Raw genomic sequence first — 25,240 nt, 5'->3', positions numbered from 1 at the left:
CCCGCCTCAGCCTCCCAAAGTGCTGGGATTATAGGTGTGAACCACTGTGCCTGGCCAAACGTGCTTTTTTCTTAATGGAATGATAAACACCAAACATTTAACCCTAAAACTCAAGACTCAAAATTCCACAAACTACTGTTTAGTAGTTTTCTAAAAGTTCTACTAGAATTAATGGGGGCTGTGAAAAAGGCAATCGAGTTTATACAATGACGGTCCCAATTTAGCACAAACTCAGAATTTGCCTTATATCTTTTCACTATTCTTTTATAAAAGACAACATGGTTATGTCAAAAATACTTCTGAAATACCATGCAGTTATTTAAAAATAAGATGTTAGATCCATACGTGTCCATATTTTTGAGACAGGGTCTTGCTGTGTCGCCCAGTCTGGAGTGCAGTGATGCCATCATGGCTCACTGCAGCCTCAGCCTCCCAGCTTCAACCAATCCTCCCACCTCAGCCTCTCAGCTTCAACCAATCCTCGCACCTCAAACCCCAGCTTCAACCAATCCTCCCACCTCAGACCCCAGCTTCATCCAATCCTCCCACCTCAGACCCCAGCTTCATCCAATCCTCCCACCTCAGCCTCCTGAAGAGGTGGGACTACAGGCATGCGCCACCATGCCTGGCTAATTTTCTAATTTCTTGCAGAGATCATGTCCCCCTGTGTTGCCTGCACTGGCTGTGAACTCCTGGGCTCCAGCAGTCCTCTTGCTTTTGTTTCTCGAAGTGCTGGGGTTACAGGTATGAGCCACTGTTCTCGGCCTAGATTCATACCTTTTGACCAAGAGGGATGTCCATGGTATTTTATTAGATGCAAAAAGGCAAATTATAGAGGAATTATCTGCAGATAATTTTTAAACATTTTAAATCAATATAGTACTTTTAAAAACATAAATAAATGGACGTGGATACATTTCTAAATATAAAATTACTATACAAACATGTAATGGTGAATGACTCACAAAAACAAAACATCCAAACAAAAACAAAGGTCCATGTGGGTTCTACCAGTTCTTCAAGGAACACAATTCCTATTTTGTTTCAGAATACAGAACAAGAGCAAAAGCTGCCCGGTTCATCTGATACATCCAGTAGAATACTGTTTCCAAAACTAGATGAGAATAATTCAAGAAAAGGTTCATTTCCTTTATGAATACAGTTGTCTAACTTGAGTAAAATATTTATTACCTAAGTCCAATAGTGAATTCAAAAAATACATCATGATGATCAAGTAGGGCTTTTCCCAGGCCTGCCAGGATGGCTCAACATCAGAAAATCCATCACAAAAGACGTCCTAGGATCAGGCCACCATGAGCCCCAGCACCTTACTGTTCTTGAACTCACAAGGAGCAAGAGTTAGCAGCACGGTGATGATGAAGTTTTATAATTAAACAAAATGAAGACTAGGTTTGACCAGAGAATGCCATTGCCATCGTTATTTTAAAACCATGCTCTCCAAGGCTGCAATCTTCAAGGTAGTTGAGGCTTCTAGGGTGGCATAAGATGATCAAGGACATGTTGGGAGAGGTCTAGCTTTGCCACTCTCTGTGTGGCCTTGCCCATCTATTTGACCTCTGCCTGTAAAATGAGAGGTGGGATAGATGATCTCTGAGATCCCTTTCATTCCTTGCCTGAACCCGTCTTTAGATGTAACCACTTCTTTCTTAGGTCGGAGATGGATTCTTATTAAGTCCCGAGTCAGGAAGCCTATACCTGAGGCTGTGCTTGGTAATTCTTTCACACCTGCTGCCCCATCAGTGTTGAGCTACCTCTTTGGAGAAACCACAGCTTTCCCAGGGGTCAGGGGCCCTCAGGGAGGCCTCATGGCAACACTTCCCCAGCTCTCCCCACCCAGCACTCACCTGTGCAGTTCCTCTGCTGCACCAGCATCTGCTTCAGTTCACTGAACTCGCTGGAGCCTTCTGTAGACTCCTCCAGCGTGTTCTCTGGCTCCTGCATGTCCAGGTCTGGCTGTTCCCCACAGGGGTCACCCAGCTCTGAGTCCTGAAAGCCGTGCTCTTCCACCTGTCCCATCAGGGGCTCGGGTGTCTCCAAACTTTCTGAGCCCTCGTCGTTGGTCTGTACCTCAATCTTAATCACGATCCCGTCATGTGCTGAGAGAGGGGAGGAGTAGAAAAGAACCCAGAATACATTCATGCCAGCTGCCCAGGTTTCTGCAGCCCTACAATTTACATCTCAATAATGGTCTTATCTTGGAGGCCATGAAAAAAATGTAATATTGAGTTGGAAATGAGTAGACACAGAATTTTCTGGAGACCTTGTAGTTTTGAATACCAATACAAACTGTAGTCAAGTTAAAATAGATGCAAAGTTTATTTTCCATGAACTCCATAATTAAAAAATATATTCGGCATTGCCAGGGTTTATTATTACTCTTATTTTTTCAATAGAGAAAGGTCTCACTCTGTCACCCAAGCTCAAGCGCAGTGGCGTGATCATAGCTCACTGCAGTCTTGAACTCCTGGGCTCAAGTGATCCTTCCACCTCAGCTTCCTAAAATGCTGGGATGACAGGCATGAATGGGCCACTGTGCCCAGCCAGGGTTTATTTTAAAGAGATGTTCATTCTCTTTCTCAGACCAGCCAAGGGGTACAGTTAAAACAGTTTCTCTCTCATCTACTCCCTCCCAATCAGGGTGATGAAGAAAAGGCCAACCATCTCCTGACCACTCCCACCCTTCGGCCCCATACCCTGAGGTGTCCAAAAGACAGACTCACATTCCCCAGCATGTATGCATGTACAACAGGCATTTGAGTTTGTTTTTAGTTAAACAGTATCCTATTACACACTGCCCTGAAATTTATATTTTTAAACTTGCCTATAGGTCTGTAGACTAATTTCAAATGTATCATTACATACATAGGTATCATTTTACATAAATGGGATTATAACACATTTTTGTTTTTTAAGTGCAGTACTTTTTTCCTTCTAATTTGCCCTCCCCTTCTCTCACTTTCCATTTCACCGATGACTTCCCAGGTAACTCCTATAATTAGCTTGGATTTTTCTCTGTGCTTATGTTGTTATTCTTAACAACATATATAAATATACATTTATATGGGTTTTTTTTTTGGTCACTATTGGTGTTAAAAAGGAAAATTGCCTTGTAGTCCTCCTCTGTGTTCCTCTACTCAAATATCTTGTAGAAATCCCTTCAAACCAATTTCTTTCTTCCCGCCCCCCACCCGGCTTTCTTTTTGAGACAGAGCCTTACTCTGTTGCCCAGGCTGGAGTTAAGTGGTGTGGTCTTGGCTCACTGTAACCTCTGCTCCCCAGATTCAAACGATTCTCCTGCCTCAGCCTCCCGAGTAGCTATGATTACAGGTGCCTGCCACCATGCCCGGCTAATTTTTTGTGTTTTTAGTAGAGACAGGGTTTCACCATGTTGGCCAGGCTGGTCTCAAACTCCTGACCTCATGATCTACCCGTTCCAGCCTCCCAAAGCACTGGAATTACAGGTGAGTCACCGAGCCTAGCTTTTTTTTTTTTTTTTTTTTTTGTGAGACAGTTTCCCTCTATTGCCCAGGCTGAAGCGCGGTGGTGCAATCTCAGCTCACTGCAACTTCTGCCTCCCAGATTCAGGTGATTCTTGTGCCTCAGCCTCCTGAATAGCTGGGATGACAGGCATGCACCACCACACCCAGCTAATATTTTGTATCTTTAGAAGTGACAGGGTTTCACTATGTTGGCCAGGCTGGTCTCGAATTCCTGGCCTCAAGTGATCTGCCCGCCTCAGCCTCCCAAAGTGCTGGAATTACAGGCGTGAACTACCACACCCGGCCTCAAACCAATTTCTATAGTGCTAACACATTGTTAACAATGTTGCGTATATTCCTTGGTCAGGATAAAACCCTAGCTTATTCATTTTTTCCTTAAGGAAGAACGTTCACTTTTTGTTCCCAGACTTTTGCTACGGTGAACAAATGTTTACTACAGTAACAATAGAATATGTCATATACAAACATATTCATTCATTCATTGAATGTTAACTGGCAGATATTTACTGAGCACCAATTACATGTCATGTGGTCTAATGGCTTTTGATATATCAGTGAAAGAAACATAGACCTTACATAAGGTGGCAGATGCAATAAATAAATTACATTGTATGTTAGAAGGTGAAGTGCTGTGAGAAAAAGAGAAAAGAACCCAGAGACAAATGAACCAAGCAGCCTCAGTCCTGCTCTTCTGAGGCTCTCGTGCTCCTCTCCCAAATCCACTCATTCCCTTACTAAGAAATCAAACTCATCAGGCTAAAAATGGGTGCTAAACGACCTACACTAGATTTCTTCGAATGCGTGGCACTCCTTTAATGCCTCTCTGATTCACCAGCTCAACTGGTTTGGGAGCAGATGGAATATAAAGCAGCTTTCATGTTCTCATTTACCCCTCACAGCCTTAAATGAAGACCTCTGCTACACTCCCTCAGAACTGTGGGAGCTCCCACTCTCTCCAAAGATGTCTGTGTCCTATTCACTATTAAAAGGAAAAGAAGGCCGAGTGTGGTGGCTCACGCCTGTAATCCAAGCACTTTGGAGGCCAAGGCGGGAGGATCACCTGAGGTTGGGAGTTCAAGACCAGCCTGAACAACATGGTGAAAAAAAAAAAAAAAAGGAAAAGAAAAAGTCATTCATACTTCCATCTCCTACTTCTTCCTGCAGTGGCTGAAAGTCACCAGCTTCACCTCCCTTTTCTCTCCAATCTCAGGGAAAGTCATGTCTCTCTTCCTTCCTCCTGTCACTGAAATCCTCGGCTTGTTTCCTCAGCCCTGCCCATTTCTTTCTCCCCGGAGTTTTGCTGCATTTTTTGTGGGGCTTTTCTCCTCTGTATTCAATCCTTGTCTCTGTGCTAAATCGTTATGATCCCTCCACAAACATGACCATGACTCTCACATCAGGAAAACTTCCTCCCTGACTTCACAAACTACTTAAAATATTTTGCTTGCTAGGCCAGGTGCGGGGGCGCATGCCTGTAATCCCAACATTTTGGGAGGCCGAGGTGTGTGCATCACGAGGTCACGAGTTCAAGACCAGCCTGACCAACATGGTGAAACCTTGTCTCTACTAAAAAATACAATAATTAACCGGGCGTGGTGGCGCACGCCTGTAATCACAGCTACTCAGTTTGCAGTGAGCCAAGATCACGCCACTGCATTCCAGCTTGGAAGACACAGCAAGACTCTGTCTCAAAAATATATATGTATTTTGCTTGCTTACACCTTAAAATAATTTTTAAAACTATGTACTCCTTTGCACCTTTTTGAATAAATATATAAAGTACATCAGTAACTGCAAAATATGTAATTTCTGGAGTATTGTAAATATTGATACTTTGAAATAAATTCTTCCATCACCCTTTAATGTTGCCAATGGAATCTAAGAACCCCAGCAATTTTAAACCTACCATTATTCACTTAAAAAATCATGAACAAGTTCTTCTTTGATAGTTGGAATTTTTATATCATTCCTTTTTACCTTGAACTTCTATTTCTATTCCCACTTTGTCCACAGAATTTTATCCTAATAGAACATATTTGTATGCTTAGAAACCCTTTACTCATCACTTCATCTACCACTCTGCCACAGAAATGTGTATGTAAATTGAAAGTTTAATTTTGCTTTCGTTTCCAATAACCACAGGTCTTTAAGTGTTCATTTTTTTTTCCTGGCTTAAGTTATCCTCAGTGATTATCACTATAAAATGATAAATAATTATCCAAGACAGAAAATAAAGAAACTTTGGGAAACGTATCTCTTATAAGGATGAATAGAAATTTTTTCCAATTAGTTTACTTATCTGGAAATAAATATTCTTAATGTAGAACATACAGTTCAGAATCAATTTTAGTCTGTTTTTCATTTTTATAAATGAAACCTCATTTACATTGGGAAGCCTCATTTACATAAATATGTAGATGAGCCGGAAGAAGCTTTTTAATGGAACTGTCAATTCTGAACTTCTGAATTATGTGCGACAAAGATCACATGGCCAACATATCATCAAAAATTGTTTCTAATGACCTATCAGCTCAAAACTTGGTTAGATTCTCCTTCAATTTTGTTAAAGGCAAAATATTGCAAAGAACCTAAGCTGCAAGAGAACCTGCCATCCAGGCCCCAGAGTGACGTGCTTCAGGACATGTATCCCAAAGTTCTGAATATTCTGTTTGGTGACCTGGGGGCTTTGTGCCTCTGAGAAATGCTTTATAGTAAGACAGAGATGGGCAGGAAATCCCTGTTTTATTTTGTTTTTTAAGAGATGGGGTCTTGCTCTGTTGCCCAGGCTGGAGTGCAGTGGTGAGATTGTGGCTCACTGCAGCTCACTCACAACACTTCTGCAGCTTGAAGTGCCTCCCACACCTGTCCCTACTTCAAGACTCAACTCTAGTGTCTGCCACTGCATCAAGCCTCTTCAGTGCTCTCTGCCGGACGTAGCAGTGCTGCTCCCTGAGCTCCAGGCACTTGCCTGCTCCTCTCCGTGGCATGTACTCGTTCTCTCTCTCGAAACAAGCAGTATGTATGCGCCTTCACCCTCCCCTCCACTTAGCAGGGAACGCCAGTGTTTTCCACCAAAAACGTCTCCCACCCCAAACAGCTTTTGAAAGAGTACTGACAACCAAGCTGCATTTACTTATAAGCAGGAATTGGTTCTTCCATTTAACAAGTAACCAAAGACACATACATTGTGAAAATATAGTTTATGAAAAAGGTAACATTTCAATCCAGTGGGGAAAAGTTTAAAAGGAATGGAGACAACTGGCTTCCTGACTAAAAGGGGAAAAAAGCTACCTTCACGTATTTCACATCAAACTACTGATGAACAAAACATTTATGTATAAATAATGAATTCATACTAGTATTAGAAAAAAGCCCAGGTACCTAAGTTTTACAACTTGAAGCTGAGGAACAGGCTAGTGGTAGCCATATGAGACTTCAGATACTCATTCTGGAGGATGTTTGGCTGTTCGTGCCAAACATATGAAATGTGCCCAACTCATATCAACTATAAATTATGCTATAAATTATTTTGAAAGGATTTTTGTAGCTTTGGCTATAAGAAACATTTAATCTGTGATTGGTTTTTAATCTTTGTAATCATGCATGTTCATAAGAACTCCTATGAGGTGGGGTAAATCCTAGAAATTGTTTTCAAATGTATTAAACATTTGTGAAGACCTAATTTATTAGTTAATGGAACTGATACAATGCTATATTTTAAGAGGCTTGTTAAAATAAGCATTTAATTACTTACACCTAGCAATTTTCTTTTTGTTTTCTAGGACAGAAAAATTATGGGTTTCAAATATTTTTATAGGTTTTTTTAGATCCTAACAGACCTAAGATCTGTGATCATGGTGTTTGCTGAATAAAACAGCTTGAGTAACTATTTCTGCGCTTGATATAAAACCCAGATACCATAAAGAAAATAACTGAGCGCTGTGCATGGTGGGTCACCCCTGTAATCCCAGCACTTTGGGAGGCCAAGGCAGGTGGGTCACTTGAGGTCAAGAGTTCGAGACCAGCCTGGCCAACATGGTGAAACTCCATCTCTACTAAAAATACAAAAATTAGCTGGTGTTGTAGCACGTGCCTGTAATCCCAGCTACTTGGGAGGCTGAGGCAAGAGAATCACTTGAACCCAGGAGGTGGAGGTTGCGGAGATTGTGCCACTACACTCCAGCCTGGGCAACAGTGTGAGACTCTGTTTAAAAAAAAAAAAAGAAAATTACTGATAAATTTGAACACATAAAAATTAAAAACTGCTACTACACACACACACACACACACACACACACACACAAATACAAAAGTAAACCCCAAGCCAGGCATGGTGGCTCATGCCTGTAATCCTAGCACTTTGGGAGGCCAAGGTAGGTGGATCACTTGAGTCAGGAGTTTGAAACCAGCCTGGTCAACATGGTGAAACCCCGTCTCAACTAAAAATACGAAAAAGTTAGCCATGCATGGTGGCAGGCGCCTGTAATCCCCACTACTCAGGAGGCTGAGGCAAGAGAATCACTTGAACCCAGGAGGCGGAGGTTGCAGTGAGCTGAGATGGCGCCACTGCACTCCAACCTGGGCAACAGAGTGAGACTGTCTTAAAAAAAAAAAGTAAACCACAAACCGGGAAAAGTATTCACATATATACTGCTAGACAAGAGCTAATATCCTTAATTATTTTAAAAGCTTTTTACTAATCAATAATAAAAAGATGAGTAATCCAAAAGAATAACAAAAAAGATTATTCTCAGAGTAGTAAGACATACTAGTAATCACAAAGGTATGAAAATATGCTCAACATCACCCCTATAGAAAGTCAAATAAAAACATCAAAATACTCTGTTTTTTCTACCCATTACTTTGGCAAACGAGAAAAACATAAATAATACCCACTACTGGCAAGAGTGTGTAGAAACAAACATTTTCATGCTTAGACGAATGAAGGCGTGTAAATTGGCACAAGTGATTTGAAGGATTTGCCAGGATCCATTAAATTTTTAAGTGGGTGTATCCTTTGACCCAGAAAATCCATTTCTAAATAAATTCCAGACAAGCGCATGAAGATCTATTTATAATCATCTTTACTGAAGCACTGAAACTTGTGAACAGCCTAAATGCACATCAATGGGAGAGTATTCCAATAAATTATGAAATCAATAAACAGAATGCTACTCTCTATGAAAAAGAACATGGCAAATTTATATATTCTGACATGTAAAAATGTCAACGATATATTATTGAAAAAGAAACTTGCCAATACTTCTATATTGTCTGAATTTTTTACAATGATAGTGTGTCTATGTAATACTTATATGATTAAGGCTATGTGTGTGTATGTAATCATGTGCACATAAAATTTGAAGGAATAAACTGCTGACTCTTGAGATAAAATTATGGGGGACTTTCTCTCTGTATTTTTTCTTTTTGAAATTAAAAACCAGTATTGCCACATTAACTTTCTCTGCTAGCTCAAAGCAAGTAAATATTGGTTGACACTGACTTTTCAATCTTCTCATGGCTATACTTTTTGTTAGGTTTTTAAAAATTTGATATGTGATTTTAAAAAGTTTTTTTTTAAGTTACACAGTGTAAACAGTTCTTCACTTTTTTTTTTTTTTTTTTTTGAGATGGGGCTGCAACCTCTGTCTCCTGGGTTCAAGTGATTCTCCTGCCTTAGCCTCCTGAGTAGCTGGGATTACAGGCATGCTCCACTATACCCAAATAATTTTTTTTTTTTTTTTTTTAAGTAGAGATGGAGTTTCACCATGTTGGCCAGGCTGGTCTCAAACTCTTGACCTCAAGTGATCCACCTGCCTCGGCCTCCCAAAGTTGTTGAGATTAGAGGCCTGAGCCACCACACCCGGCCCAAAACTTATTTTTTAAAAAGTTATTTTCCACTCCTCTGCCCGATTTTCTGCTCCCCTTGGGAATCATGTCAATGATTTCAGCTGACTCTTTGTCATTTACCTCCATAACTCTAAGTAACAATTATACTGCTACTCCTTGAGTTTTCAGTTTTAAGTATCATCCATTGACTTCCAAGAGATGAAGGTCAGGACCATCTCTTCTGAATTGATCCTGCCAATATAGTTTTGTTAAAATTTTAGTTGGGTCAATACTGGGTGTTTCCATCACTAGATTACATCAATGTTATTCATAACTAAACTCTGTAATATACAATGAGTGCTTCCTGTCCCTGTAAACCTTCTTGCCTTCCCTAGATCTGACACTTTTTTCTTTTGCCCAGCTTACTACTAATTATCATGAACTCAGCTCCAAAGTCCCCCAACCTTGTGTGTAACTTTCCACTTAAAACATTCAAATATGTTGGGTACTTATCGATTTCATCTACTTGAAGACAAATTTCTGGGACCTGCAGAGGTGCCCTACTCGACTGCCTGCCTCTAGGTGCGCTGCTGACCTCTCAGAATGCCCCTGTGCTGCCCCTGGGAGAGCATCCGCCTCTCTCTCAAGCTGCGGTTTCTAATGCCTCCTTCTTGGTTTACTTCCTCATTTCGGCAAAGCACCTCCTCCAGTTTGATAAAGGATTTGGGGAGGTAAAGGATTTGTGGAGACTTGAACATCTCAAAATGTCTCAGTTTCAGTCATATTTAATCAAAATAGTTTGACTACATATTAAATTGTAAGTTGGAAAATATTTTCCTTTGGAATTTGAAAGGCATTGCTCTATCGTCTTCTAGCTCCCAATGTGGCTAAAAACGTCTGAGGCCATTCTAATTCTTGTGTCTGTGCATGAATCTACTTTTCTTCTCTGGAAGCTTGTAGGGTTTCCTTTGTTCTCAGTTGCTCTGAAATTTCGTGCTGAAAGTGTAGGTCTATTTTCTTCCAGCCTCTGGGCAGTTGGTGGGCTCTTTCAATCTGGAAAATTATGTCTTTAATTGGTGGGAATTTTTCTTGAACTATTTTGTTGACAATTCCCACCTGTTTTTGCTACTCTTTTTTTCTAGATATTCCTATTATCTGGATGTTGGACTTCCAACCTTCAGTTTTCTTATTCTTTCCCTATTTCCTTCCATCCTTTATTTTAATGATTTCTCTATTTTATTTTCTTTTTTTTGAGACGGAGTTTCGCTCTTGTTACCCAGGCTGGAGTGCAATGGCGCGATCTCGGCTCACCGCAACCTCCGCCTCCTGGGTTCAGGCAATTCTCCTGCCTCAGCCTCCTGAGTAGCTGGGATTACAGGCACGCACCACCATGCCCAGCTAATTTTTTCTATTTTTAGTAGAGACGGGGTTTCACCGTGTTGACCAGGATGGTCTCGATCTCTTGACCTCGTGATCCACCCGCCTCGGCCTCCCAAAGTGCTGGGATTACAGACTTGAGCCACCGCGCCCGGCTTATTTTCTTTTAGCTTTATTTTCTGGGATGTGTGCTTATCTTCCAACACTGCTACTGAGTCTTTAATTTGTACTATTACATTTTTAATTTCCAAGAGTTCCTTTCTATTCTTTTTTTTTTAATTACACTTTTGTGTCATGAATGCATTCACTTATTTTATCTAAGGATTTTATATGTAAGTATTCGTATACATATTTTTTCCTCTCTGCATGATCTCTGCTCCTCTAAATATATTTTTCTGATTTCTTTACTTATTTGTCTCTGTATACCACAGGCTTTTTCCAAATGTCTCCTGGTTCTTGGTTGTCCACAGAGTCTTAAAAGTGGACACTCAGGAGAACATAAAGCTGAGTGCATTAGGGTGGAGCTTGCTAACTATGAGTCTCTGTTTCCTAGTAGGGTGCTTTGCCCAAGTCATTTTACTCAGAAACCTCTTGAGCTGGTCCCAAAAGCATCCAGATAAGACTCTTCCAATATCCTGCCCAAAGCGTTTAATCCTGGGTGTCGGCAACATTTTGGTAGTCGAGTTAGGGAAGAAGTCTGGAGACCTCAGTATCTGCACTTCAAGTCTCCTTCTTCCCATTTTCGACATGGTGCCCTATCCACGACTGTGCCTGGTGCCCATGTCTAGAGAGCCTCCTTTTCACCCTCTCTAGAGAATAAGCCTGTCACATACCAGTGCTAGGAAGAGGCAGATGCCTGCAGACGGGAATGAGGGAGGCAATGGGAGCTGAGAGAGTGTTAAGTGGCCTCTTTAAAAGATGTTCAGCCAGTTCTCTGTGTTTAGCCTCACTTCATCCCTATTTCCAGGGATCCCTAGAGTCTCTGGTACTATTAACTCTTGAGTCCCGAGCAGGTGTCGGGGTGCAAATTGTGTTTCTTCTCAACTTTCCCCAGTACCAATTTCAGATTCAGCTCACTACATCTATCACCTGCTTCAGGGCTGAAAAATTTGTTGCTGTTTCTCCTTTCCTTTTAAAAGTTCCTTCACTCTTGTTTTAGAAGGATTCGGGGAGGTGGAAATAAATACATGTTCAATCTGCCCTGCTCAACTCAAAGTCTTTCACTATGCACTGTTTTAAAAAATATCTTTTTACTGAATAAAAAGTAATATATGCTCACATCAGAACATTCTATAAAACAGAAAAATATGGCTTTGGAATGTTTCCATCCAGTTTTTTTTCTATCTCCTTTTGCATACATCATTGACCTCACTAAACTTACATTTCCCGCTTCTACACCCTTAATCCTCCTATCAATTGGATCATTCCCATCAACATTTCAAACAGGCTTTAGCAATCCCCATCTCAGGCAAACAAGAACTCCCCCAACTGCCCCGTATTTCCACTCCCCACAACTAAGCTTCTTGAAATGACTGTCAGCACGTGCCATCTCTACTTCTTTGCCTCCCATCCGCTCCTCACCCACTGACTATCAGGCTGCCACCTCCACTAATCTACCAGTGTTTGTCTTCCTAGGGTCACTGATGATTTTCAGCTTGCAATCCAATGGACACTTTTCAGTCTTCCTGTTCCTAAACTGCACAGCAGAATACAACGCTATTGGGCATACTCTCTCCTTCTGGAAGCATTCTTCTCTAGAAATACCCAACAAGGCACTATCCTAATTTTCCTGCTACCTTTCTGGCCACTCTTTCTGTTTCCTTTGATTCCTCTGGCTCCTTCTTTTTCCAAATCCTGCGACTGGTTTTCAATCCTGGCTGCATATGAAAATCACCTTGGAAGATAAAAAATACTAACTTGGGCCCCATGATGAACAACATATTCCAAATCCCCAAAACTGCCCCAAAGCCAGGGCTTTGCAGGGCATGGCTGGTGTTCTCCTCTCCTCCTGCTCTACAGACTGAGCAACCTAATCTGTCTCTGCTGCCAACACCCAACTGTCCAAATGTGCCAAGGCCAGACGTCTCTACCTCAGACCTCTGTTCTCAACTCCAGACTCCTTTATTCAGCTGCTTTCTCAACACCTTCTCTTTGATGTCTCACAGGGATCTCAAGCCTAATGTGTTTAAAATAGAATTCTCAGTGTTTCTCCAAATCTGAACCTCACATTGCCCACCCTCTACTCTTACTTAAGCCGGACGCCTGGGAGCCATCCTTAGCACCTCCCTGTCCCTCCCATTCAACTCCCATCAATCCCTAAGTCCTTCCTAGCCCATGGCCAAAATATATCTTGCCAACAGCCACTTCTCTCTCAGGGCAATGCCAAGGTCTCCCACCTGGAAAAAGAACCTCCAAGTGGTCTCTCAGCTCCCAGACCTTCCTCACTCCAGTTAGTTCTCCACGGAGTGGCCAGAACCCTACTTGGGCTTCAAGTTTCCAGTAGAAATTCCACGTCCTCAAAGTGGCCTTTCTGACCTCCCAAACTCAAGAGCACCCTTCCTGTCGTGTGTCCCGCAGTCCTGGATGCTCTGCATCCCAGCTCTGTCACAGCTGGTGCCTGTGCTTTCATCTATGTGAGGTGTTTTGGTTGTTAATGTCAGTCTCTCCACGGGAGTTAAGTCTGAGGGCAACGGCCTCAGGGGTAATGTAGTTCTTGACATAGTACCTGCTACCAAAGAGATCTGATGAACTAAATAAACATACGAGTGAAACTTATGGTTTCAAAACTCTCCCTAAATGTGATTTTAGTGTGTAACAGTCTATCATATTGTGGTTTGTATTTATACATTGTAATCTATATTTTGGTTTCTTTTTCATGTTAGACTCTCAGGAGGTAAATTATTAGGTCAAATGTATGAACATTTAAAATATGTAAAATATATTTAAAAATAAACCAGTTGTGGTGGCTCACACCTGTAATCCCAACACTTTGGGAGGCTGAGGTGGGTGGATCACTTGAGGTTAGGAGTTCGAGACTAGCCTGGCCAACATGGTGAAACCTTTTCTGTACTAAAAACCCAAAAATAAGCTGGGTGTGGTGGTGCATGCCTGTAATCCCAGTTACTCAGGAGGCTGAGGCAAGAGAATTGTTTGAACCAGGAGGTGGAGGTTGCAGTGAGCTGAGATCATGCCACTGCACTCCAGCCTAGGCAACAAAGTAAGACTCCGTCTCAAAAACAAAACAAAAGAAAACAAAATATATACATGAGTGAGCTGGGATCATGTCATATATATGTATATGTATACACATACACACACACATATAATTAAAAAATAAAAACTTCAGCCGGCCGCGGTGGCTCACGCCTGTAATTCCAGCACTTTGGGAGGCCGAGGCGGGTGGATCACGAGGTCAAGAGATCGAGACCATCCTGGTCAACATGTTGAAACCCCGTCTCTACTAAAAATACAAAAAAATTAGCTGGGCATGGTGGCGCGTGCTTGTAATCCCAGCTACTCAGGAGGCTGAGGCAAGAGAATTGCCTGAACCCAGGAGGCGGAGGTTGCAGTGAGCCGAGATCGCACCATTGCACTCCAGCATGTGTAACAAGAGCGAAACTCTGTCTCAAAAAAAAAAAAAAAAAAAAAAAAAATTCGTATATATTTTAAGACTAGAAAGCCACAAATTGCTGTCTTGAGAGACTGAAATGATAAGCCCTCTGAGTGGCAATATCTGAGCACACATATTTCAGCCATGCCTTCTGGCTCGCTTAATCTTGGCTAATTTGCTAGGTGAAGATGGTGCCTGGCTTCTCCAGGGCCATGGATGAACGCGAGCCTCTTTTCTAATTTGCTACGTGCAGTAATTTGCTAATTACTCTTTGCTAATTTGCTAGGTGAAGATGATGCCTGGCTTCTCCAGAGCCGTAAATGAATGGGAGCCCCTTTTCTGAGTATTTGGAGGGCTGACATCTGAATCATCTTTGGATCTCTGGCTGATTTTCCTCAACCAAAAGTTCACCCTGCCATGTGCCACACTGTCACCAACCTCCCATCCTCATCGACTTTTAAATTCCTCTTTTCTGTCTTCCAGAATGAACTCAGGGTTAGCCCCTCTCCTCGAGTTAAATTTTAGGCAAATGTGTGGAAAGTGGTGCTGCTGGATTTCTCTGGGACATGCCAGTGCTTGTATTTTCACAGGCTCTGCCTCTCCCAGAAGTCCCCTTCTCACTCAGTATATGGGGCTGACATTACTTCATGTGCCTAGAATATCTGTTTGGAGCCAGTTGATTGGTCCCCAAATCAATGACATTAATTCCTAACAAGACCTGGCTGTTGGCCCCAAACAGAGTTCTCCAGGTAGATCACCCTCTTTCAGCAGACATGATCACCAGTGACACTCAGCTATGTTCACACACCACGCCTGCCCACAAAGTTCAAGGATCAGCTTCCAATGATGACCATCGAGGTAAGTGATTCAAGTCCAAGGGCAGTTCCAAAGAAGGGGCTTCAAAGAGCAACCACACACCACGAGAGCACCTGCAGCGTGGGTGTGTGGGCCACTGACCCGGCCGCCGTGAATGGGGCAACCCTCCGGGCACACTGATAGCGGCTGGCATTTACTGAGCCACTGCTACGTGCCAATCACCATGCCAGGCCCTATGGTTAAACATTAGTGCCAGTTCTATTTTACAGATGAGGAAACTGAGACTCTAAAACAATAAAGCAACTAAAATCCCACCACCAGCAGGCAGAAAAACTGTCCTCAGATACAGGCCTTCTCTCACCAGAATCTGCAAGTGAACCACCTGGCCTCTGGTCGGCCTCCCTGGGCGCCTATCTGCAGAGTCCACCTACACGCCATCCTGCTGGAGTTGTGCATATATATAGCCTGTTCCCAGTAATGGCCATGTATGCCCCTTATCCCTCCAATGACCACCTGCAGGACTCAGGGTGTGGCCCTTCTCTCGAAAGCGCCAGGAATTTCAAGCACTAGTGACTGCTTGACAAGTGATTGCCTTTTTTTGAGCTTCTTGCTTTATTTCCTACAGCGAGTGAGGTAACACTTGGTCATGTCAAAAAATTCTGAGACAGTGAACCCAACGTGATTCCCATTAATCAACCAGTTGGGCTGCTGGTGATCATGGTGCTCCAAAGCAGGTCCTGGCACCTGCAGGCCTCCTTCCTGCTGACATCTCCTGGCAGGGCCTACCTTGGATTGTGCTGCCTCATGCTGAGGCTTCCTCAGTACTGAATGATCTAGAATGCAGAGCTGCAGACCACCCTCAGCCACTCACCAGCACTGGGATCTGTCGGCGTCTCGCCCTCCTCAGAGTCTTCCTGCTCCTGCATGGTGGGCCGCTCCCCGCGCTCCATCTGTGACATGAGGTCTGGTTTGGAAATTGCATAGTCTGGGCAGAAGAAAGGAAAAAAAATGCTCCGGGATGAGGTTGCACTGGATGCTGTTAAGGTATCATCTGTGGGCGTGTGATTCCAGGAGCAGCTCCTCCACTGGGGGCCAGTAATGGAAAACCGCCAAGCCTCCTCCCCTTTTCCTGAGAGCCCACTGTGGGTGTGTCTGTGTGTGAGTGTGCCTGTGTGGCGCGGGGGTGTAGGGGGATCATGTTGTTCAGAGGTGGTCAAAACCTGCCCAGGTTTTCATGACAAAGGCAGAAGGTATCTGAAATTTTGTAAAGTAAAATAGTAATTCTGGCTGTGCGCAGTGGCTCACACCTGTAATTCCAGCACGCTGGGAGGCCAAGGCGGGTGGATCACCTGAGGTCAGGAGTTCGAGGCCAGCCTGGCCAACATGGTGAAACCCCATCTCTACTAAAAATATAACAAATTAGCCAGGCGTGGTGGTGGATGCCTGTAATCCCAGCTACTTGGGAGGCTGAGGCAGGAGAATCTCTTGAACCTGGGAGGTGGAGGTTGCAGTGAGCCGGGATCGCACCACTGCACTCCAGCCTGGGTAATAAGAGAGAAACTCCATCTCAAAAAAAGAAAAAACAAAAAACTAATCCTGATTAAAATCTAAAAGCCATAAAATAAAATACTGTTAGATTTTCTTATATAAAATGAGTTCTCACTTCTTTGGAAATAGAGTTAAAAGATTAAGAAACTTGGAGGAAGCCGGGTGCGGTGGCTCACGCCTATAATCCCAGCACTTTGGGAGGCCAAGGTGGGTGGATCATGCGGTCAAGAGATCGAGACCATCCTGGTCAACATGGTGAAACCCCATCTCTACTAAAAATACAAAAATTAGCTGGGCATGGTGGTGCATGCCTGTAGTCCCAGCTACTCGGGAGGCTGAGGCAGGAGAATTGCTTGAACCCAGGAGGCGGAGATTGCGGTAAGCCGAGATCATGCCATTGCACTCCAGCCTGGGCAATAAGAGCAAAACTCCGTCTCAAAAAAAAAAAAAAGAAAAAAGAAACTTGGAGGAAATATTATATACATATATATATATGTTTGTCATATGGCAAAGGGTTACTATCCATAGTCATACATAAAGAACTTTTATAACTAGTAAAATTGCAAAGCTATAAATAGGTAATTCATAGAAGAAATATGAATGGTCAATAAATATATAAAAAGATGCACAAGTTCACTAATCATCAAAGAATACATATTTAGATAAATTAGGTATCATTTTTCACCTGTAAAAAAAGGCTAATATTTAAAATAGAAGAACATCAGCTCAGCCCAGGGTATGAAATGGCATTTCCACACACCCTTGCAGAAATATCAACTGGCTCAGCCTGCTGGAGAGCACCAGGCAGTAGCAATAAAACTGTAAATGTGCATCCTGTTTACTTGGCAATCCCAATTCTTAGTATCTGTCCTACTGAAACACACAGAAGTGCACAAATACACAGACGTTTATCACAACACTTGGTAACAGTGACAAAAACAGAATCAACCTACTGTTCAGCAACAGCAGAAAGGTCAAAAGCCCTAAAGGTTCCCCTGGAACACTGCACCGTCTTTCCAAGGAGGCCTATGTGGAACACTCTCTACATCCCCACATTAGGTAAAATCAGTGAACAGACCCCTCCGTGCAAACCCCAAACTGCATGTGCATCAGTGAATGTATCATGCTTATATCTGCACATGTAAAAAAAGATGAGAGAAAACATGGACCAAAGGGTTCATGGTAGTTACCTCTGGGGAGTGGGGCTGGTAAATGCGTGGTAGTTGCTCTTAATCATAGAAATCATTTAAAGTGTTGAATTTTCACAATTAAAAAAGGAAGAATTTTTTTTTTTTTTTTTTGGAGATGGAGTCTTGCTCTGTCACCCAGGCTGGAGTGCAGTGGCACGATCTCGGCTCACTGCCACCTCTGCCTCCCAGGTTCAAGGGATTCTCCTGCCTCAGCCTCCCCAGCAGCTGGGATTACAGGCGTCCACCACCATGTACAGCTAATTTTTTGTGTTTTAGTAGAGACGGGGTTTCACCATGTTGCTTAGGCTGGTCTCAAACTCCTGACTTCGTGATCTGCCTGCCTTGGCCTCCCAAAATGCTGGGATTACAGGCATGAGCCACCCCACTCAGCTGAAAAATTAAAAGCAAGAGAATATATCCCATGGGAAGGTATGTATAAAATTATCAACTCTGGCTGGAATCAAAGTTTCTATGTGACAACACATTTAAATATTTCTTTTAAGATAACATTTTTTATATATACCCAAGGAGTTCTCCATATCACAGAAACAGATATGTAAAAGTAAAGTACATTTTGTCAGGTTTTCACCCTTACATAGTTTTAATGAAAATCATAAGAATCCACAGACTCTGGGGTAAGATGGATCTCCATGAAACAAGCATTTAACCTCCCTGATCACAGCCTCGGTGTTCAGCCACCTGAATCATCAAACAGGAGTGTGAACACCTGTGTTAGCCACCCCAACAGCTTGGCTGTGGTGGTCCAAGGAGGTGATTCTTGTACAGCACTTCAAATGTGGCTGGTACACAGTAGGCACTCAGCACACTTTTCGTTCATTCTTTTTTCCTTGTTTTAGTTTGCTGGACACATTAATTTATTATGAAAGGAATCTGTGAGATAAAATAGGATGATGGTGAGAGACCATCGATACCTAGGTCTTTCTCCTCCTTCTTGCCCCAGCAGCTTCTCCGTGGTGTCTCAATTTACAGACCGTTCTGGCCTGGGCCGCACTGATGCGTGTGGGTATATGAGGGCATTGGTTTTAATTTGTTGTGCTCTCTAAAATTCCGTTTTTCTTGCTTGCGATTATTGGCTCTGCTGGGGTTCAGAACTCCCTAAGGCTATGAACGCACCTCGAGCTTGCATCCAGGCAGCCCCCCATGGGTGAAGCCTTCTCCTTACCCATGGAAACCAGGGACTCATAGTTGCCTCTCATCACATTCTTGTAGAGCTCCTTCTGCCACTCAGACAGGTTTCCCCACTCCTGCTCCGAGAAGTGGACAGCGACATCATCAAACGTGACAGGGACCTGAAACCACACAACAGACTCGGCTCGGACCCGCTGGAAGCAGTCACAGGCCCCTGGCTGGCCAATCCCAAGTCCCAAATCCCTGGCTCTGGGTCTTCACCTGGGACTTCTCCAGAAGTCTGGCCACTGTCCTGGCCCCAGAGAGTGAGGGACCTGTCTTGTCTGATGCTTTTCTTCCCCTTCAGGATATAATTCTTGAAGCTCTAAAGTATGGTCTGTGGACCAGCACCAATGGTGCTACCAGGAAACTTGCCAGAAATTCGGACTCTCAGACCTCACCCTAGACCTACTAAATCAGCTTCTGCATTCAGTAACATCCCCAGGAGATCCACGTGCACAGCAAACTTTGAGGCGTGCTGGCCTAGAGAACTGAGTCTGTTTTCTCTCTACATATGGCTGTGAAAGAGGGCAGCAGCACTGAAGAAGACAAAGCAAGCCAGTCCACACCCAAGCTCTTTCATAACCTTCTGGAAAATAATATACAAACCTAACTTCTCTAGCTTTTTAAAGGAAACCTCTTGAAATCAGTTTTCCTGGCACTAACATGGCTTATAAGTGAACTGGTAAAAATGTGGAGCAGGACAGATTCTTGTGATGTTTAATCCAAGCTCCCTCCTCTGCTGCGATTGTGAAGCTAACGCACCCTCAGTGACTGATGGTAAAGCCTCTACAGGGCTCTCACCGGCCTTTGACTTCTTATCCTCCTACACGATGGACAGCTCTGCCGAACACCCTTCTAAACTGACAACCCCCGATCCCAGGGGCATTTCTATACTAGCCTATACTCTCATCAACAGGAGAAATAATTTGATTTTGGCACATCCCGGCAACTGGGATCACTGTATTTTTTTCCTTTCTCCACCACCCCTTTCTTTCATATTACATTCCTAAACCACACTCCAATTCGGATCCCTTCCCTGGGAAGCCCCAGTTGGGATGTGCTTACCTTGGGAACTTCTCCATTGCTGCCAGGGGGCAGCCGCAGGATCCAGAAATTTCTGTTTTTCAGTAGGTTCTCCATGTTCTCTAGCCGCCTCTGCAGCAGCCCATACTCCTGCAGCAGGGTCCCCAGCACAACCCACTTGCTCTCCAGATGGTTCGCGAACTCCACGGCTGTCTTCTCGCAGTCAGCTATCTTCTTTTCATTCGTCCCGGTCCTGCCTTCCAGGGTCAGTAGCCTCATGGCCTGGGCCTCCAGTTTCCTTTCCACTGCCTGGACGGCAGCCCACACGGCCAAGCGGGTGATCTCCGCCGTGGGGAGCGGCTGTTCCTTCTGGACTGCGGAAGAGATCTGGAAGGGGGTGTCCTTTTGGGAAACTGGGCTCTGGAGCAGAGGGTCCATGTCGGTCTCAGGAACTGTTGGGGAAAGGGTCAAAGAGTCTTTCTCAGGAGCTTCAGGGGAGTGAACGGGAGCTTCTTGGTGGTGGGGAGAGTGGGAGAGAAGGGAGATTTCTTGTTCAGCAGCAGCTGGGAGTGGATACTGGGTCCCTTCCTGGGAAGCCAGGGGGCCCTGGAGAGGAGTCTCTTGCTCAGAAGCGGCAGAACACAGGAGTGAGGGTCCCTTCTGGAGTACATGAGGCATCCGGCCAGAAGTCTCTTGCTTGGGAGCACTGGAAGTTTGGGGCAGGGAGCCTTGTCGGGGAATGGTGGGAGACAAAGAAGGAATTTCTTTGGGAGGAAGAACACGGGATTGGAGCAGAGTTTCTCGGGGGAGTCCAGCAGGGGCCTGACGTAAGGTTTCTTCTTGCGGAACACTGGGGAACGACAGAGGTGATGAGCGTTGATTCTCCATGTCCAGCTGCTGAACCTGTGTTCAGGGAAGGAAGGAAAAGAGGATTGAAGGCCACCATCTCCAGCTAGGAAAATAAATCCCAAAGACCAGCATACACATAAAAATTGCTTCCATTTGGGTAACAATGACATGTACCCCTCAAATGTGACTCTCTTCTGGAGACCACAGCACCAATTTAGATATCAATTATGACACTATTATTAACAGCAAATAAAAGATGATTATGCCACTTTTTTTTTTTGAGACGGAGTTTCGCTCTTGTTACCCAGGCTGGAGTGCAATGGCGCTATCTCGGCTCACCGCAACCTCCGCCTCCTGGGTTCAGGCAATTCTCCTGCCTCAACCTCCTGAGTAGCTGGGATTACAGGTACGTGCCACCATGCCCAGCTAATTTTTTGTATTTTTAGTAGAGATGGGGTTTCACCGTGTTGACCAGGATGGTCTAGATCTCTTGACCTCGTGATCCACCCGCCTCGGCCTCCTAAAGTGCTGGGATTACAGGCGTGAGCCACCGCGCCCGGCGCCACCTTTTGTTTTTTACAGAGCCATCTCCTTTTACACAACATACATGGCACAGGTACCTTATGAGCAGCAGTGTGGGAGAGGGGAAAGGGTGCTGGACTCCTGTGAGAACACTTGGATTTTGGCCCTGTCTACACCTACTGCCACCTGTGTCACTCTGGATCCGTCATTTGACCTTGCTGTTCTTAGTGTCCTGTGTCGTCATCCATAAAACAAGGATAACAATATCTGACACACGCACTCCCTGAGTTGTTGGAGCACTGCACATACAATTTGAAGAAACAAAAGAGCAGAATTTTGTAAAAGCCAAGCACCTACTATCCCACATCTCCCAGTGGGGGTGGGGGTGGGGGCTCACCAGCAGGAGCCAGTACTGTTAACATTCTTGACTCAAAGGTGGACTTGGCATCCAGCCCCTACCACTTCTACCAGCATTAGGCCTGTGTGGTGCCCTGGGTTCCTTCCTTTGCTTGGTCCAAGAGTAAGGACACGACATTATCTGAAGTTTCCCAGACTCTTACTCTTTGATACCAGTTGCACACTGCAGACTCATCTCAATGAGTCAGTACGGTATATGTTTGACCTGGAAACACCTTTTATGTGCCCAGCCCCTGCTGTAGAGGCTGAATGGACTTCTCCTATCAGCAGAAAGAGAGATCGAGGCAGGTAGTTCAGCCACATCAAGGCAGGCAATTCAGCCACTCCTAGGAATGGGCAGCGGTTCACTGCAGTAGGTGTGCTCAGGTGGTCTGGGTTCCACCCTGGGGTTTCTCAGGTGGGGAATGAGGAAGCAGGAAGGCCTGGAAGGACGGGAAGCAGAGCAGAAGTCAGCCGGACTGGTGACTTGCAGCCAGATTTGGGAGGACCAGACCACCATAAAGACTTGGAGTCCTTCTGGGATTTCAATGACCCACGCTCTCCTCATTCCCCACCCTGCCATACTCACATTGAGAGAATTCTTGAATCACTGGGGAGGTGAAGCCACAATCTTCTGTGAGTGCCTAGTTCTGTACTTACCTACCTAGATCATCAGTATCTCTATTGGAACCGAACACAATTTCTCCTGTAACAATTTTTGTCCACTCCCTTATCCTCTTCCTCCAGTGAATCTGCTCAGTTACTGTGCTGTATATCCAAGTGGTCTTTAATTAAAATTTCAATTTTCTTAATTTGAAAATTAGCATATCCCCAGTGTTCAGTCTGACATATAGTATGTGTTCAATAAATGCTTGCTGAAGAGTAAATTGTTGAGATACAAAAGAATTATTATGATAAATCATGAAGTTCCTTTAGTCACCTATCAGAGACTTATCTAAAGCTATTCCATATCTTCTACAGCTTTTTTTCTTTTATTGGTTCATTCATAGGTGACAACTATGACAGCATCGCACTTTTAAGCCAAGGACTGAAGATTCAAGACCCTATTCACAAAAGGTCTTTGAGGTAGCATTGTTTAATAGCCTCTGTCACTAACCAGATATGAGCACTAATCAGCTGGGAATGGCTAACAATTATCCAGCATTTATTATGTGCCATGAGCTGTGTTAAGCATTTTAAAGGATTATCTCATTTAATCCTCACAAAATCTATGAAACAGGTACTAGAGTTACTATCCATACTTAGTACAGGAAGACAATGGGGACAGGAGAGGCTGCCCCAGGTCCCACAGTGGTCTGGTTCCACAGCCTGCAGGTGACCTCGAGGCCTTCGCTGTCAACTGAAGCAGCTGGCCAGGCAGGTGCGTGTTCTGAATCTTTTTACCTTGAAAATCCCGAGGCCTGGATATTATTAATACACAAAGACCTGTGGAGGTTTGATAGGGTTGGGAGGGGTGGGGAGGAAAGCTTTGCTTTTAAAGATATTATCATTTAAGTTGGGGTCAGGGACCTCTTTGAAAATCCAATGAAAGTTTTGGGTTCTTGTCCTCAAAACAGACACAAGGGCACAAGCAAACATCTCCAAGGAACTCACAAGACCCCTAAACCTGCCGGCTCATCAACAGCTAAACCAACTCTCAATTCTTCACTAGGGGGAAGGCAGGGCAGGGGGCCCTCTAGGCTAGGCACCTGGCTCTCAGGAAAAGTGGCTTCCTAACGCAACACAATAGGCACATTCCAGCCCTTGCCTCAGAGGGAGATTAGGGTATCTGCCTAGCACTAGAAAGAAGGGAAAAAAATCCCTGGGGGGCAAGTCAGTCTCTCTGAGTAATGCAGGGGTTTAACTGAAACAATGAAGAAAAAAAAAAAAAAAAAAAAACCTCCAGTATAGCAAACAGAGCCAGCAGACCAAGGCATCTTTACCAGCAAGACAAATCAGAGCTCAAAGGAAAATACTATTTCTTTCCTATTATTAGACTGTCTCTCTCCATTTCCGGATTTGGAGGACTGTAGAGGGGCCACAGGAGCGTTTTCCCTCCCTCGCCCCCCAAATAAAAGCCCTTTGCTATAATTTCATCCATCCAGGTAAACCTGTGGCTTATCTTACCCTAAGCAGGAAGAAATGGCCAAAGAGAGAGAGGAACTGTAAATATATCTAAACGTGGTAAGTTCAAATTCTCAAAAGGCTGGTAGGGGGTTAGAGGGAGAATTCTTCTAAACCATATTCTTAGGATTTAACCGTCCCTCCCTCCCCCGAGGATCAGGAGTGGACTGAGTCTCCAGGATTCATGCCACATTAGCAGAAGCATCCATAAGCACAGTATCTGACTTATTAAGAAAGTCGTGCCATTTTTTTTGAATGACCCAGTGTGGTTCACCCAGCAGTATATGCCATTCAAGGGCCCCGAAGGCCTGAGCCCAGAGAAAGGCATGAAAATATCTTCATTTTATTTTATTTCATTCAAAAAAATTTTTTTTTTTTTTTTTTTTTTTTAAATTAAAGAATTGGGGGGCTTTTTAGAAAGCCATATATCCTGCCTCCTTCCTGTGTACACAATAGGAAACTGAGGCTCAAAGGCACTGACTCCCATGCAGTAATCCTCTCACTAGCATGGCCAGGGCGTCTCAAAGAGCAGGACTGCGGGGGGCTCTGAGGGCTGATTTTTCAGAGTGGCTCCCCGAAGAGGAACATCAGCCTCCAATCCCAGAGAAGCTCACTCCCCAGACACCATCTGTCAGGACACCCAAAGTTTAGCCCGCGGCCTTCCAAACGCAGAGGCCGGAGGCCGAGGCTGGAGCCCAGAGGGTCACCTGCTCCCATCGCGGAGACGCCCGGCTGGGCGCTGCCCATCCTCCCCCGCCGCCCCCGACGGGCCGCATCTGCCGCCCAGCCAGCCCAGGCCCCTCACCCACGGGTGGCCGCCGCCAGAGCCACCCCCTCCCCGTCCAGGGCCGCAGCCCGCTGGACAGGCCTTTCTGGGGCAGCCGCACCGTGCCACGGATGCCTCGCTACGTGACCTTGGGGCCGGCAGGGTGGATCGCCGCCAGGCGTCTGTGCCTCAGTGTCTCCGCTCTGCGAAATGGGAGAGCCGCGTCAGCACCGCGCCCGGGCCGGGGAAGGCTCCGCGGGGCCGAGCTCTGCGGAAAACGTGCCGGCTGCCACCCCGACGGACGCAGCGCGGGCCCCGCAGGGAGCGAGCGCGCCTCCGGGCGCCCCACCTCGGGGCCGCGTGTGTGCCGGACCGGGCGTCCGCGCAGCCTCGGACGGACGGCGGCGGGGCCCGCAGCCACCCCCCCACCGCCCCGGTCCAGGCGCGCGAACACCTTCAGGGCGCCCCCACCCCCAGC

At 44.8% G+C, this 25,240-nt stretch overlaps 1 protein-coding gene across 2 annotated transcripts in view; it reads right to left on the bottom strand.

The window, feature by feature from the left end:
• Positions 1 to 25,240, bottom strand: part of ZNF777 (zinc finger protein 777) — a 29,741-nt gene that overhangs the window by 3,418 nt on the left and 1,083 nt on the right. The window contains exons 1-5 of one of the 2 annotated variants that reach the window (XM_032245107.1): positions 24,884 to 25,056; positions 20,148 to 21,008; positions 19,075 to 19,201; positions 16,025 to 16,138; positions 1,866 to 2,117 (exon numbers count right to left, since the gene is read on the bottom strand). In XM_032245107.1, coding sequence (XP_032100998.1) covers positions 1,866 to 2,117; positions 16,025 to 16,138; positions 19,075 to 19,201; positions 20,148 to 20,993 — 1,339 coding nt within the window. In that variant the 5' untranslated portion in view covers positions 20,994 to 21,008; positions 24,884 to 25,056. Of the gene's footprint in view, positions 1 to 1,865; positions 2,118 to 16,024; positions 16,139 to 19,074; positions 19,202 to 20,147; positions 21,009 to 24,883; positions 25,057 to 25,240 lie in introns of those variants that run through there. The other variant, XM_032245106.1, reaches the window with a different exon arrangement.

Source organism: Sapajus apella, unplaced genomic scaffold (genome assembly GCF_009761245.1).
Source record: "Sapajus apella isolate SASKATOON/1434 unplaced genomic scaffold, GSC_monkey_1.0 scaffold56, whole genome shotgun sequence".
In the NCBI taxonomy this organism is placed as follows: Eukaryota; Metazoa; Chordata; class Mammalia; order Primates; family Cebidae; genus Sapajus; species Sapajus apella.
Note: the sequence above shows the minus strand (reverse complement) of the source record. Positions and strands in the feature narration are given on the sequence as shown.